Genomic DNA, 14,538 nt, shown 5'->3' with positions numbered 1-14,538 from the left:
CACTTGGGCTGGAGTTCAAGCTCTGAAACCAAGTGAGAGAGGTCAGCCTCAGGGCCTGAGCTTCAGCCCAAGTGGGAATGTCTGCATGGCTATTTTTCGTCCTGTACTGCGAGCCCCTGTCAGTTGAGCCAGGCTCAGAGACTCAAGGCCACAGGTTTGTTTATTTATTACAGGGTAGACTTACCCTGAGTGCCCCTCTGATTGCCAGGGCACTGGCCTTAAGCTCTGGGTTTGGGATCTGTTCTTTGTTCTCTTCCTTTGGAGGGATGCTGGTAGTTAACTAGTCCAGTTTCCATTCGTTTAATTCCTCCTTTGAAAAAAGCTAACCAAACAAACTCCTCCCTTTCCAGCCCGATATAGGGCCGGATGCTACATAATCTTTCATCATGCCAGGAGTTTTACTGGCTTCATTGCATACATGAGAGTTTGCCAAATCAGGGCTTTGGATCGTAAGGTATATGGGCTTGGGACATTCTTGTTGTTTGTTATTTATATGACAGAAGTGCCAAAAAGCACAGAGGCAGAGTGAGACGACCACTGCCCCAAAGACCTTGTAGTGCGAATTAGTGATACTCAGACCGTGGCGCTCTAATGGGTCTCCTGCGGCTCTTTGCAGCAGACGATATTAAAACACAGTGTGATTTAATTATTAACCAGTCCAAGTTATTCACCAATCAGGGTGCTTTTACTATATGATTAACCAATTAAGTTATCAACTTGCACTAAGTTATTAACTTGTATGCTGTCAGAATCTATAGAACAACTAAATATTTTCCCTGTCATTCGCACTACGGTGGCTCTTTTGGGGTAATGTCGATCGCTAATTTGGCTCCTGAACTGCTGAAGTCTGAGTATCACTGGTCTAAATAGAGAAGACAAAAAAAAAAAAAAAAAGAGTGGGAAGACAAGCAGAGAAGTGACCTGAGATGTGAATAGAATCAAGGTCTCCAGAGACCAAGCCGAGAGCCCCACCCACTGGACCACGCTGCCATTCGACCGTGTCCTCTTATTTCTCTGTAAATGCCTAGAATACATTTGGTGGTTGTGTTGGTCTGTGGCCATGTTGGATATTAGAGCGGCAAGGTGGGCAAGGTAATGTCCTTTATTGGACTAACTTCTGTTGGTGAAAGAGACAAGCTTTTGCGCTCCACGGAGCTATTCTGCAGAATACATTTGGTTCTTTATTATTATTATTATTATTTGTGCTGGGGTAGCACTTTGAAGGCCCAGTCTGAGATCAAGGCCCAGTGTGCTTGAGCTACACACATAGAAAATGACAAGCCCCCTCCCAAAAAAAGCTGTATAAAGAATTACTTTCAGAAAGGCCCGGTGTCAAGATGATCTTCCCTCTGAGAGAGGGCTGCAGGCTGTTCCGTCAGATGGCCACAGAGAGTTACAAATTGCTCCGTTCCTTCCCCTCCTCTGCTGGTCATGGCTTCTTTGCTTTGCAGCATGTTGCTACACCATTTGTCTGACCAGGTTTGCAAAGGACTGGTTCCTATGGGAAAGGATAGCTGTTGTCATGGGTGGGGTACTCTTGATTCAAAAGTTCTGTTTGTGTTTCTTTTATTTGAAGGCCTTTTAAACCTAGAGAAGTTGCTTCGTCAGTTCCTTATCTCGAAGGACACCCTCTCTGTCCGGATGCTGGATGACAGCGGGGATCCTACCCCACTCCTGAAAGAAATCAGAGACGACAAAACCTCCACCATCATTGTACATGCGAATGCCTCCATGTCTCACATCATCCTCCAGAAGGTAGGCAGCTGAAATTACAGCTTTATAAACTGCCTTGCTTCCACCAAGTGATCCTTCTGCATGTGCGTTGTATGGTTCCGGAGCTTAAAAACTCCTACCATGCGGCTGAAAATTATCTACGCTACAGGGAGATTTCCACTGATTGATGCTGAGGTCCTGGGAATAACAGTTTGCTCACTGCCTCCGGGATTCTAGGTGTAGAACAAATAGATTGAATACTCCGAGTGCATGCCCCAGGGGTGTCTGGCTTGGCATCCACGATGCCAAACTTTTACTGCTCTTATTGGCTTTGAGCAGGGTCAGCTCAGCTCTTTTGAAAGTCGGTCCGCCAGCAGTGTGGACTCTCTTTTCTGAGTACATCTCTGTTGTGTTTCTCTGTCTAGTTATTTTTTTACCAGATTATGTTTGTTTATTTTATTGTCTCCTGTACAGTTGTTGTGTTTGTTTTGAGAGTTTGGTTTAATCGGAGCACTGAATCCAGTTTGGGCTTCCACTTTAGTGCAGCTCTCCAGCGCCTGTATGGAACGGGAGGCTTTTTAGCCAATTATCAAATGAAATAAATATAAGTTCTGGCTCCCTAGATTCACCTCTCAGTATGCCAATGGGCCTAGACGAGGGATTCCTGGTGGTGTAGAAGGTGTTGTAGTATGGAGTCAATCTGAGCCTAAGGAATCTAATCCAAAGGCCATTGGAGACAGTGGGACTCTCCATTGGTTTCAGTGAGTTTTGGATCAGGGCCATGATGCTGTGTGCCATTTTCACTCCTAGAGCAGAATGCATGTTTTCTAGGCCTGATGGATTAGCCTCGTGATGTCCTGTACAACTGTCAGTCCTACTGGCTGTACAACTACATGCTAGTTTCCACAAAGAACCTTGTCCACAAGGAAACCATGTGCCACGGTACCATCCTACTAGAGTTGGTGAGACTTTGTATGACAGCCGCCATCTTGGCTGACTCATCAGGGATTGAAGTGGGGACCTCCAGTGCTAAAAGCATAAGCTGCTACAGCTTGAGCTAAAGAACCCAGGCTCCCACGCTGCGGCTGTAACAGACTCAGATGTGCTGTCAATCAGCACAGAGGGACACCTGTAGCACATACTCTCCAGTGAGTTATGTTTCCAGCTCGACAGGAAATAGTTTTCCCATCCCAGGAAAATTTCCACGATTTCGGAAAACGTCCCCATCCTGAATTGGGACGAAAAGTCGACATCTCAAACATGTTTGTGGACCAAAATGTGGAGGAAAAACTTGGATTGGGTCAGTCCCATAGAATCATAGAATATAAGGGTTGGAAGGGACCCCAGAAGGTCATCTAGTCCAACCCCCTGCTCGAAGCAGGACCAATTCCCAGTTAAATCATCCCAGCCAGGGCTTTGTCAAGCCTGACCTTAAAAACCTCTAAGGAAGGAGATTCTACCACCTCCCTAGGTAACACATTCCAGTGTTTCACCACCCTCTTAGTGAAAAAGTTTTTCCTAATATCCAATCTAAACCTCCCCCACTGCAACTTGAGACCATTACTCCTCGTTCTGTCATCTGCTACCATTGAGAACAGTCTAGAGCCATCCTCTTTGGAACCCCCTTTCAGGTCCCAACATTTTGTTTTGATTTTGACCTTTTAATAATTTATTAGATTCCGCCCCACCCCCCAAATTCACTTAAATTTCAAAACAATACGTCGTTTCGAACTGAAAAATGGAATTTTTCATTTTAAAAATGAGGGAAGGGGACATTTTGACACTTTTCCCAAAACGGGAACTTCGTCGAAGCTGACCCTTTCCCGCGGAATGTTTCGGTTTCCACAAATCGGTATTTTCCAAACGAAAAACATTAAATTGAAAAATTCCTGACCAGCTCAGGCTCCCTTTGCTTTACTACTATGGTGAAAAAAATATGAATGTTGCCTCGAGGGATGCAAAGAAACAGTGGCAGAATTTCAATTGTAGATAGCTACTCTTGGGACGTGAAGCATGACAGCTGATGTGCGTCCCCTTGCTAATCTTTGCTGGTACAGGTGCCAGACTTCGGTCCAGAGGCTGACGTTAGACTAAGGCTGCTAATAGAGGCTGCACTGTCGCAAGTGACTCCAGCTGGATCTCTCATCAATCCATTCCAGTGTCCTTTTAAATTGCACATGTAAATACAACATAGTAGTTTTCACTGAGGAACAACTTTCCTTTTTCGATTTTTGTTATTTCACTAACCCCTCTGAAGCTTCTTATGTGCAGGAAATCAAAGACGAGGTTTCAGGTTGGGGTGGATTTGTAAATTTATTTCTAGATTTCATCTCTGAGTTAATAAAGAATTTGAATGAGCTCGCTCATTGTTGAGGGCTATCCCCTCAGCCTGTTGCCATAGTAATTTTCCACAGCTACAGAGCACAGGGGCTTTTTAGACACACTCTCTCTCCCTTCCCATCACTGAGGGATTCTCGGGCCATGACCGATGAAGATGTCAAAGATTGAGAAGATTTTGCAACAATTCAATAGCATTTAATCCAGTTGCCCTGTGCGCAGGTTTCCAAGGGGAAAGGGAAATGAACACCGCTCTTATGATTTCTGAACTTCTTGCAACAGGTGAAACTGGAAGTTATTTCTCTGTATACTGGGAGAGCAAGCAGAACAATGGGTGAAGATGATGATAAAACAGTTTCCTCCTTTGGGCTCAATCCAAACAGAAAAACTGACATTAATTGTAAAAGACTTTGGATCAAACCCTGTGTTACCAGCCCTTTCTTGGGCTCTGCTACCTTTGGACAATGAGGCAGAAGCTGCAACCTCTCATATATTCCCCACCCCATGTGGTCTAGAGACACATGGTTGCTTCTTATAGAGCCAGCCTGCCCCAGCTTTGCCAATATGTGTGTTAAATGGATGAGATCAATGGAGGAAAGGAGACGGCTTGTTGCTTTCTTTGATTTTCTTCCCTTGAAATCCCACTTGCTGATTTCAGAGTAGGTCACAGGGAGAGCAGACATTGCTGCTCTCCCCAGACAGTGAAAACTGTGATGTGCAGGAGTCAGAAGATGAGAGGCACTGTGGTCTGGTGGTGGTCAGAGCACGTTGCCAGAGGATCTAGTCTTCTCTCTGCTACTGACTTGCTGTGTGTTCTTGGGCAAGTTACGTTCTCACAGTCTCCCTTTCCCAACCTGTAAAAGACAGGGTGTCCTATTGATCTGTGTCACAGAGGAGTCTGTGCAGATTAGCTGCTTAGTGTCTGTAAAGCACTTCCTAGTTCTTGGGGCGGGATTTTTAAAGCACTCAACCTTGGCTGAATTCTGCTCCCACTGAAGTCAATGGTATGTTAGTGTCGGGGGAGTAGAGGTTGTCCAGAGTGTTTTGAGGCTCTTATCCTAACATGTTGGGCATAAGTGCTAAGTGGTGTTGGTGTTAAAGTTCCTCTGATTTCCCCCCACCCCCGTCTTTCTGTCTTTCATTTTCCAGCTTTCAGCTTATCAGCAAAGGGTCCCAGCAAATAGCTACCAGGCCAGAAAATCTCCTTTTCATTTTCCCTGCAGAGGATGCATCATGCCAGCTGTTTGTGCATCGGTGGAGGCTGCAGATTTGTTATGTTCATCAAGATCAATAAAAGTGATAAGAGGGTTAGAAAACATGACCTGCGAGGAAAGGTTGAAAGAACTGGGCATGTTTCGTTTAGAGAAGAGAAGGCTGAAGGGGGACATAATAATGGTCTTCAAATATGTGAGGGGCTGTTATAAAAGGGATGGTGATTAATTGTTCTCCAGGTCCACTGAGAGTAGGACCAGATGTAATCGGCGTGATCTGCAGCAAGGAAGATTTAGATTGGATAGTAGGAAAACTTTCTAATTCTAAGGGTACTTAAGCTCTGGAATAGGCTTCCCAGGGAGGTTGTGGAATCCCCGTCACTGGAGGTTTTTAAGTACACATGAAACAAACACATGTCAGGAATAGTGTAGGTATACTTAATCCTGCTTTAGCACAGCGGGGTACACTAGATGATCTCTTGAGGTCCCTTCCGGCCCTACATTGCTGTTTCTTTGATCACAGGCATCTGAGTGAGAAAGGGGAGTGGGAAAAGCAGTGAGGACTCCTCCATGGTGAAGGCAGGGAGCAGCATTGTCTGCCTTGCTTTGAATCTTTACCTACTGCTGGTTAATCAGGCCAGGAGCTCCACCTCGTTTGTATCTGTTTCATCTCCCCACTTCCTGACACCATCAGCCTCCTGCTGGGGGACAGATAAAAGAAGGGATGTGGAGGAGCTCCCAAAAAATCATTCGGGATGATCTGCACATTGCAAATCTGAGCATATTCAATGGTTGGATCATTACAGTGCAGAACAAACAATGGATTTAATTGAAACCTGAAGAGGAGTGAAACTAACAGGGGAGCCAAGCCACCTGATACGAGAGGATGAAAATTGCCACCAGAATTATTTTTCAGCAGAGTCTCTTTACTTTACCCAACAATACATTGCTGTCTATTCCTTCCCTTACAGATTGTCCATGCACACAAATTGTACTGCTTTAACTCTACTGATAGAGCTAACCTCATGCAATCCCACCTAGTATGGATACAGTAATGCCAGAATAAAGATTCTATTCCATATGGGAAGGGAAATATGATGTACTGGTACAAGACACTTTTTTATACTGGTATAACTGTTTCTACACTAGGGGTTGTACCAGTAGAAATATATTGATTTTTTTTAAAACTCACCTCCCTTGCCAATATAGTTACACCAGTACCAAATCTGTGTGTAGACCAGGCCTGACATTAGAATTGAATCTTGTAAAGACCACAATCTGGGATTGATCTTCAACAGGTCATCTGGCAACCGGGGACTGTTAAAACCATTGTTACTAGTAATATATGCAAATGGTCCTGTTTCGATTGTTATGTCTTCCTTCCCGGTTCCCTTTGTCTTTATTCATCGGTGATGAATTGTCTAAATCCTGGGTTAGAGCTAGATGTAGGGAGGAATCCTCTGTCCTTCATTATGCATGAGGTTGAATTAGATGGTCAAAATGACGGCTGTTCCTCTGAAAAAAATCAATGAATCTTTGGGTTGTTTGTTTGTACAATGGGGCCAGTTTGGGTCGATAGGCACTACTGAAATAGAACGAAGTAATACTTCATAATAACCTGCAGCTTCCATTAACTTCAGTGGGAGCTGCAACTGCTTAGCACCTCTGAAAGAGCAGATCCCCGTCTTTACTTTAATAGGCCAAACTATGCTTCTGGGTGCTACGCTTTATGGCTTTTAAAAGGACATCAGAGTCCTTCGTGCAAAGTGATAGATCTGAAAAGAAAATCTGATACCGGCTCCCCCAGTACTGTTGCTGAGATGGAAGATTGTCACTCTCCAGCCTAATCTCCTTTCCTCTCCTTCACAGGCAGCTGAACTGGGAATGGCGTCCGCCTATTACACATATATCTTCACGAATCTGGTAAGACTGCTTCCTCAGCTCCTCTCCCCGGCATGTAGTGTCATGTTAATGGCAGCACCCCTGCTCCGTCTTGGTGGTGTTTGGTGGAACCACAAGCTCGGGGGTGGAAGAGGATTTATAAAGCTGGCGAGAGGTGCTGGGGAGATCTAAACCAAGACCTTGCTCTGACATGTGTGCAGTGAAAAAGGCTTAATCCGCCAGTGGCACCGATTCTGTAGAACAGGAAACAGGCCCAGTCAGTCCATAGACACAAACACTAAGGGGGCTCTCATACTCCATACACTGAGACGTACGGTTCTTTAGAACCAGTAACAGAGACACCTGATTTCCTAATGGGGAAAGCTGGGCTCTAACCACAAGACCATCCCTCCTCCCCTGGATGAGCTGGGATAAAGAGGTGTTAGGGGTCGTTAAAAGCATCATTTACAGCTTAGGCCCTACTTGAAGGACCTGATCCAAAGCCTTAGAAGATAATGGGAGTCTTTGCGCTGATTTCAATGGGCTTTGGATGAGACTCTAAGCAACTGATCCTGCAACACCTACTTAACCAGTGTGACTACTTGCGTGAACAAGGACTTCTTGTGTGAGTAAAGGCTGCAGGCTTTAAATGCAGTCACAGGCTTTGGTAGCGTAAACCCAGAGCTGAAAGTTAAACCATCCCTTAAAGAAACTTTCCATTGGCCCATCCGTGATTCTCAAGGATGGAAATTAAATTCTAAAAAAAAGATGGCGAATCTAAAAAAACCAAACCAAACCAACCGTGTTTTCCTGAGGCGGAAATACTCTGTAACAAACTTGGGTTGGATTCTTAACTGGCAGAAGTCAGCCCAGAGCCGTATCACCACCCCGGTTCACGCCATGTGAAGATCTAGCTTGGGCGAAAGGGGAGCAGGCTGTTGCAGTAGCCAGAGAGAGGGCTGCACAGTTGCACACAGAGAGGGATATCAGACATATGTCTGTGTGTTACAGGGGGGAGTGACTGTGTGCATTATGAGGAGAGGGAGATGGAGTGCATGTGTGAGACAAGGAGAAGGGGATTGTGTGAATGCAACAGGTGGAGAGGGTATATTTTGTAACGTGGCTGATTGGATTTAGCTTTACAGCTCCTGTTATCACTAATGGACATCATGTGGCTAGATTCCCATGCACTGTGCTAAACAAGAGGCGGTGGGTTTAAGTAAATGCAGGGGGTAAGCCAGGCTAAAATGCCCTACCCTCTAGCTGGTCTTGAAAACAAGCTGCCAAGCAACGTGGGGGATAGCTCAGATGAGCCCAGACACCTATCAAGTAGGGATGATTTAGGGATAATGAAATCTATCCTACCTTGATACAGGGGGATGGACCAGATGATTAACTGGAGGTGCCTTCCAGCCCATATGATTCTCTGATTCTATAATTTCTATGAATATTTATGCCTGGGTGCATGAGTGCCAGGAAAGTCGAGAGCTGAAGCATGCTGTGTGTCTATGTATTTGGGTGGGAGACAGACGGAAACAGATGGAGCCAAGAGTGTAGGAAGGGTGATCCAAACGTAGGAGAGGGAGAATGAAACGGATGGGTGACAACACTGAGAACAAGGGGGGAGTGGTGTGAAGAGCTGGAGTGTGAAAGGAGGCGTCAGAAAGAGAAAAATTCCACACACAGTCTCCCTCCCTGCGCTAATATAATTCCAGTTCATTCTCAGAGTCCACTCCATCGTTCCTAACCTTAGTCAATACTGTTCCACGGTGGACTAGTCCATTTGGTCCTAGTCCTAATTAATCCAATATAAATGACTGGCAACTGGGTGAGTAGTAAAGAAGCCCTACTAGAGCTCAGCTGGTAACATAAATCTTGAGTGCAGAGCCCAAGCTGCTAGGATCCTCAAATGTCAGGTTACTTTATATTCAGGTGGTGGTGGTTCCATATTGTGATTTCTAGTCCAAGGGTTCCTCCTTCCAGTGAGCGTTCTTTTATGTACCATCACACCTAGATGACTCGAAGAAGATCAGAGCCATATTCTGCTAGGTGCTATACATACACGCAGTGAGAGGTAGTCCCGGCTCCTGACTGTTCCCCTTAGTTCCCAATCCAAACAAGCAGATGTAATTGTGTCCCCGTTCCAAGAATTACCATTCCTATTGGTCTCCAATCCCAACGATGGGTGTTTTAATTGTTTCTCAGACCCAACAACTATCAGTCCCCCAACCCCAGTTGGTTCTTAGGCCTGATGGGCACCAGGCTCAGTTAGTTCCCAGTGCTCTTGAGCATCAGTATGGCTGGCTCTTAATCCCAGGCAGTATCATTTGGTTCCTGGTCCCTACTGACAACCATTGTATTTTGCTTCCGATGCCAACTGGTATCAGCACATCTGATTCCCAAGATCTGGGATTATCACTTAGTGTGTTATCAGTACTGGGTGTAAAGTACCAGCTCTATAAGAGGGGGGCCCTCTGCTTCTCTTATAGCTCCATCTAATGGGTAAGGAGCAGGAGGTGTTGTGAGACAGTCATCAGTCTAGATATGATTGCCAGGCAGAGGAGGCCCTGTGGGCTGCTGCTATATCAAGGCTGAGAGCTGCCTGAGCCTCAAGACCCCACCAAAAATGGGGTTGGATTGTGTGTGCAGGTATCATCCCTGTGTGGGCTGTCATTCCAAGTAACCTGTGTCCCAGGAAGCCAGGGGATGGCGAATGTGAAAAAGAACGACCCACTTGTGTTCCAATCACAGAACGGCCAAGAGGCTCATCCTGTTGCCACAAGTTGGCCTGGATGTTAAATCTAGTTGCACTGTGGGTTGTCTGTCAATCCTACAGACTGCCAGGATGGAGCGAATCAGCCCTACTGTGCCCTCACTGCAGGAGGGTAACAAGCTAATTAATTCTTAATCCCAGCAAATCCAGTTGGTTTCAGAGGACTGAGTTCCAGAGTTAGTTCTTGGTTGTAGGGAACCCAAGCCAGAATGAAGAAGACCAGGGAAACCCCCCACCTAGCTCAGCTGATTCCATGGATTCCCCATTCTCATGAGTTAACTCTTTAGGCCATTGTGAAATCTACTGAATTCTAGACTGTCTGGTTCCAAAAGCTAATACTGTTCCAATGCTGTACTGAGGGATTCAAATTTCCTAGTAGATCTAGTTCTCCCACAACTAGTATGCAACCCGATTAAACATAAACTCATCCTCACTATTTCTTACACAGGCTGTGTTGCCAAATAGTTAGAGCACAAGCCTGGGTTTCTATTCCTAGCTCTTTCAGTGACTTTGTGTGTGATCTTGGGCACGTCTCTTCAACAGCTCTGTGCCTCAGTTTCTCCATCTGTAAATGGGGAGAATAATTCCTGCCTCACAGGGTGTGTTGTGAGGCTTAATTTATGAGTGTTCTTAAAGCACCCTGAGGTTCCCTGAGAGAAAGTGCAATATATTATTACCAGAGCTATTGTTATGGAAGTCTACACCCCAAAATTGTGTGTGTTAAGCAGTTCTTGATGAGAGCCCTGCTGTGTGCAATGGGCCATGGAAACATTCAGTAGAGATGGGCCTAAATCAAACCCCGCATATCATCCCCACCCAGTGTATCTGTCTCATTCACCTATCACATCCTGTGACCTAGAATCATAGAATATCAGGGTTGGAAGGGACCTCAGGAGGTCATGTAGGCCAACCCTCTGCTCAAAGCAGGACCAACCCCAACTAAATCATGTAGCTCTCTCGGGATGAGATTGTTGACTTTGTTAATTGTCTGCTTGCACAATTGGGACCTGATGCTTGATTGGGGCTTGTAGATGTTACCATGATACAAATAATAAATGATCTGTGTCCGTACAGTGCCTAGCACAATGGTGTCCTGGTCTGTGACTGGAACTCCTGTGGGCTACCACAATACAAAAAATGAAGAACACCTCTGAATTTGCATGAGGGGCAGTTCAGGTTTTGACTCTTGATCTGGATCTGAAGTTTGCACTGAAGCCAGTTTCTCTAACCCAGTTTAGAGCGATAGGTTAGAAAGAAGAGAATCCTAGAGCCATGCTTGAGATCAATGAAGAAGAGTATCTGTTTACTCCAGTTTATTTTTCCACTTTGTTAAAAAGACCAGCTCTCCATAGAGTTGACTGGATTTTTGACAGGGATCATTAAGAAGAAGGGTGATGCTGGGCGAAACCTGGGCAGATGGAAGCAATATTTAAGGAAATCAGTAATATTTAAATGGGAATGAGAGATGGAAGCGAGCAATTTAAACTAATAAATCTGGAGGGATTATCAAGCCGCTAATGAACCCACTGAGGTTTTGCAATCACTGCCTAATAGAAAAGATAAAATCACTGTGAACTGCTCTCTGGGAGAGAAAGCGGAAAGACGGTTTAAATGAAGGAAGAACCTGCCAAACGAGGGACTGACAGTACATGTAGTTAAAGGCATGGATATGAAACTAATGGGAACTGGAGAAAATAGTTGGACGTTAGAGAAAGGACGGGGGTGTTGGAGTCTGAGTTAAACACAGGTAGGAGGAACTGGAGGGTGTATCTCCAGGCATTAAGCTCATTGCAACCATTACAACAAGAGCTTCCTGAACAATGGGCAGTTACGCACCTCTATATTATTTCTTTTCTCCTCTGGGGCACTGGATGGAGGCAGGTTGCTGGGACTTGACGGCTTTTACACAGAGCGGCTCGAGTGGGGAGGTTGGCTGCTACATATAATGATCAGTGATTCTCAGAGCTTAAACTCTACTAATTAGTCAATTCAGCAGGGAGGAAGCTTGGTATGTGAAAGCAGATGCCAACCTCCGGCAGAGGGATCTCCCAGCCCTTTGTGCATTTACATATAGGCTGAGGGCTGGATGCAAGGGCTCTGAAGTGAATACCTATAGAATAACTTATGGGTAGCTGTGAATTCATTATTGGCTTTCTCTAGCGAACCACAGGGCAAACATCTTCTTTGTCATCGTGAGGAGTTTGGCCGCATTTTCCCCACGCTCGGCCAGGAATCAGAATAAATCTAATGAAAGAGAGTTTATGTGTAGCACTTTTCATCCATAGATCTCCAAGGAGGGTATTGTCATCCCTGCTTTCCAGATGGGGAAACTGAGGCACAGTGAGGGGAAATGAGTTACCCAAGGCCCTACAGCAGCTCAGTGATAGTGCCAGGAATGGAACCTAGGTCTCTATTGATTCCTGTTCCCATTCCTGTCTTTTTGAACCACACTCTGTCCCCCACCCCAGCCGGGGGGGAAATTTTAAATTGTCCGTGGCTATCTTGTCAAGGGGGAGGAGGGCGGCCTTAAAAATACTCATCTGGGCTGGCCCATGAACATTAAGGCTCTCAGGAAGCACTCTTTTTTGTAAGTAGAAGTCCTCTCCAGTAGCCTTGTCCAGATTGTCCCCTCTCCTCACTAGCTCATGAGATGCTATACACTGCTGGGTTTTTCACCATCCACCCAGAGGTGGCTGCATTTCAGTGGTGCTCTGTGCGTATGTACAAATTTGCCAAGCACTTTGATTTCTTCCGGGATGAAAAGTGACCATGTAAATGTAAAAAAGAGAAAAAACAGGGAGTAGAGCCAAAGCCCGGTGCTGGAGCCTATGGCAGCTTCACATACTTACAAACAACACCCACATCCACACACACTCCCACGCTTCTGAAAGATACAGGGCTAGCCTGTGCATTTAGGCACATCTCTAAGAGGGTGTGTAATCTACATTGTCCTGCGAGAAAGAAAAGGAGGACTTGTGGCACCTTAGAGACGAACCAATTTATTTGAGCATGAGCTTTCGTGAGCATCCGATGAAGTGAGCTGTAGCTCACGAAAGCTCATGCTCAAATAAATTGGTTAGTCTCTAAGGTGCCACAAGTACTCCTTTTCTTTTTGCGAATACAGACTAACACGGCTGTTACTCTGAAATTGTCCTGGGAGTGGTCCCAACAGCAACGGCATCTCAGACACACAAACACACACGCCCTCTTTGTCTTCCCTCTTGTAGCTAGTGGTGCCGACGCCATTCTCTTACCTGGTTGCGCTGGCGGGCTGGAGATAAAATTCCACTCCTTCCCCCCATCACTCCCCACCCATGTGTTCCAGGAGCAGAAAGTAAGCAGGCACATAGCACCTATTTATCTGTGTGCATCCAGACCCACGTAGCTCTTGCAGGGGCAAATAGGGGAGGGAGGCCTTACTCCTTCCTGAGTGCTTATGTGGATATGCTGGCCAAGTCCCAGTCTAGTCCATAGCGACTAAAACTCCTAATTGAAAAAATTTCTTTGGCAGAGAAACTTGACTTGATAACCATTTGCGGGGGAGGAAATGTAGATATGGTGGCATTTGATTTATAATAATAATAAGGACGATGCATAGCATTGCAGATAAGCTACCATGAATTGCAAGGAAATAATTGCATGTCCTATCCCTAGAAATATTTGAAACCACCAGAGCAGATCACGAGAGGCTTTGGATGTCTCCAAAACCCTGTGATGGAATTAATTCTTTGTAGCTCATTCCATGTAGCTTGTTGTTGTTGTTTTGCCCTTTATATATATATATGGACCCGAGGCTGGATTTAAATTTCAAAACATTTATCAGGGAGATTAGATGGAAATAATTGAAACTATTAAAATTACTAGTACAAGAGGGAAGGTATGAAGGAATTTTAGCAGTCCCTAGAGTCAGACAGTATATTCTTTGTATGTTGTTTTGTTCTCTGACAGTATTGTGTCCTGTTGCTGTGCCCTGATAACTGCTGCTTTGTTCCATTGTCAGAGCTGGCATAAATCTGTGGGGTTTTTCAGTGAAGGGAAAAGATTCTTCTATATAAAGGGTGAGATTGTCAAAGCTGCCTAATTGGTTTGGATGCCCAGTTAGAAACGAATGGGAATCTAGTGTCTAAATCCCGTAGACAACTTCAAAAAATTTCAGCTTTAGTTTGTAAATCACTTTACCTCCACTTACGTTTATCTCATGCCTGCCCCCTGAAGGCTCATAAAGTGGTATGGTGAATTAGGGTACTGGACTGGGCGTGAAGAGACTAGATTTTTATTCCTGGATCTGCCACTGACCTGCTATCTGACTTTGGGCGAGTTATTTCACATCTCACTGCCTCTGTTTCCCCTCCCGTTCTTTGTCTGTCATGTCTATTTAGGCTGTTAACTCCTTGGGGTGAGGACTGAATCTTACTATGCATTTGTCCGGTGCCTTGCATGACGGGGCCCTGATCTTGGTTGGGGCAACTTAGCTCTGTTGTGATACAAATAATAAAAAAGATGATGGGCCTGAACCAAATTGATATAAACATCCTTCCAAATTTGAATTTTGCAGAGGCAATCTCTAATTCGTGTATTTGGGTGGAGTTCATTCCGGTGCCAAGGGTCCAGACAAGGCCCTTT

The 14,538-nt window shown here is 45.2% G+C and overlaps 1 protein-coding gene across 1 annotated transcript in view; it reads left to right on the top strand.

The window, feature by feature from the left end:
* Positions 1 to 14,538, top strand: part of GRIK4 (glutamate ionotropic receptor kainate type subunit 4) — a 304,635-nt gene that overhangs the window by 207,560 nt on the left and 82,537 nt on the right. Inside the window, 2 exon segments of the mRNA XM_048827667.2 lie at positions 1,577 to 1,755; positions 7,131 to 7,184. Of these exon segments, the coding sequence (XP_048683624.1) occupies positions 1,577 to 1,755; positions 7,131 to 7,184 (233 nt within the window).

This window comes from Caretta caretta, chromosome 22 (genome assembly GCF_965140235.1).
Source record: "Caretta caretta isolate rCarCar2 chromosome 22, rCarCar1.hap1, whole genome shotgun sequence".
Taxonomy (NCBI): domain Eukaryota; kingdom Metazoa; phylum Chordata; order Testudines; family Cheloniidae; genus Caretta; species Caretta caretta.
Note: the sequence above shows the minus strand (reverse complement) of the source record. Positions and strands in the feature narration are given on the sequence as shown.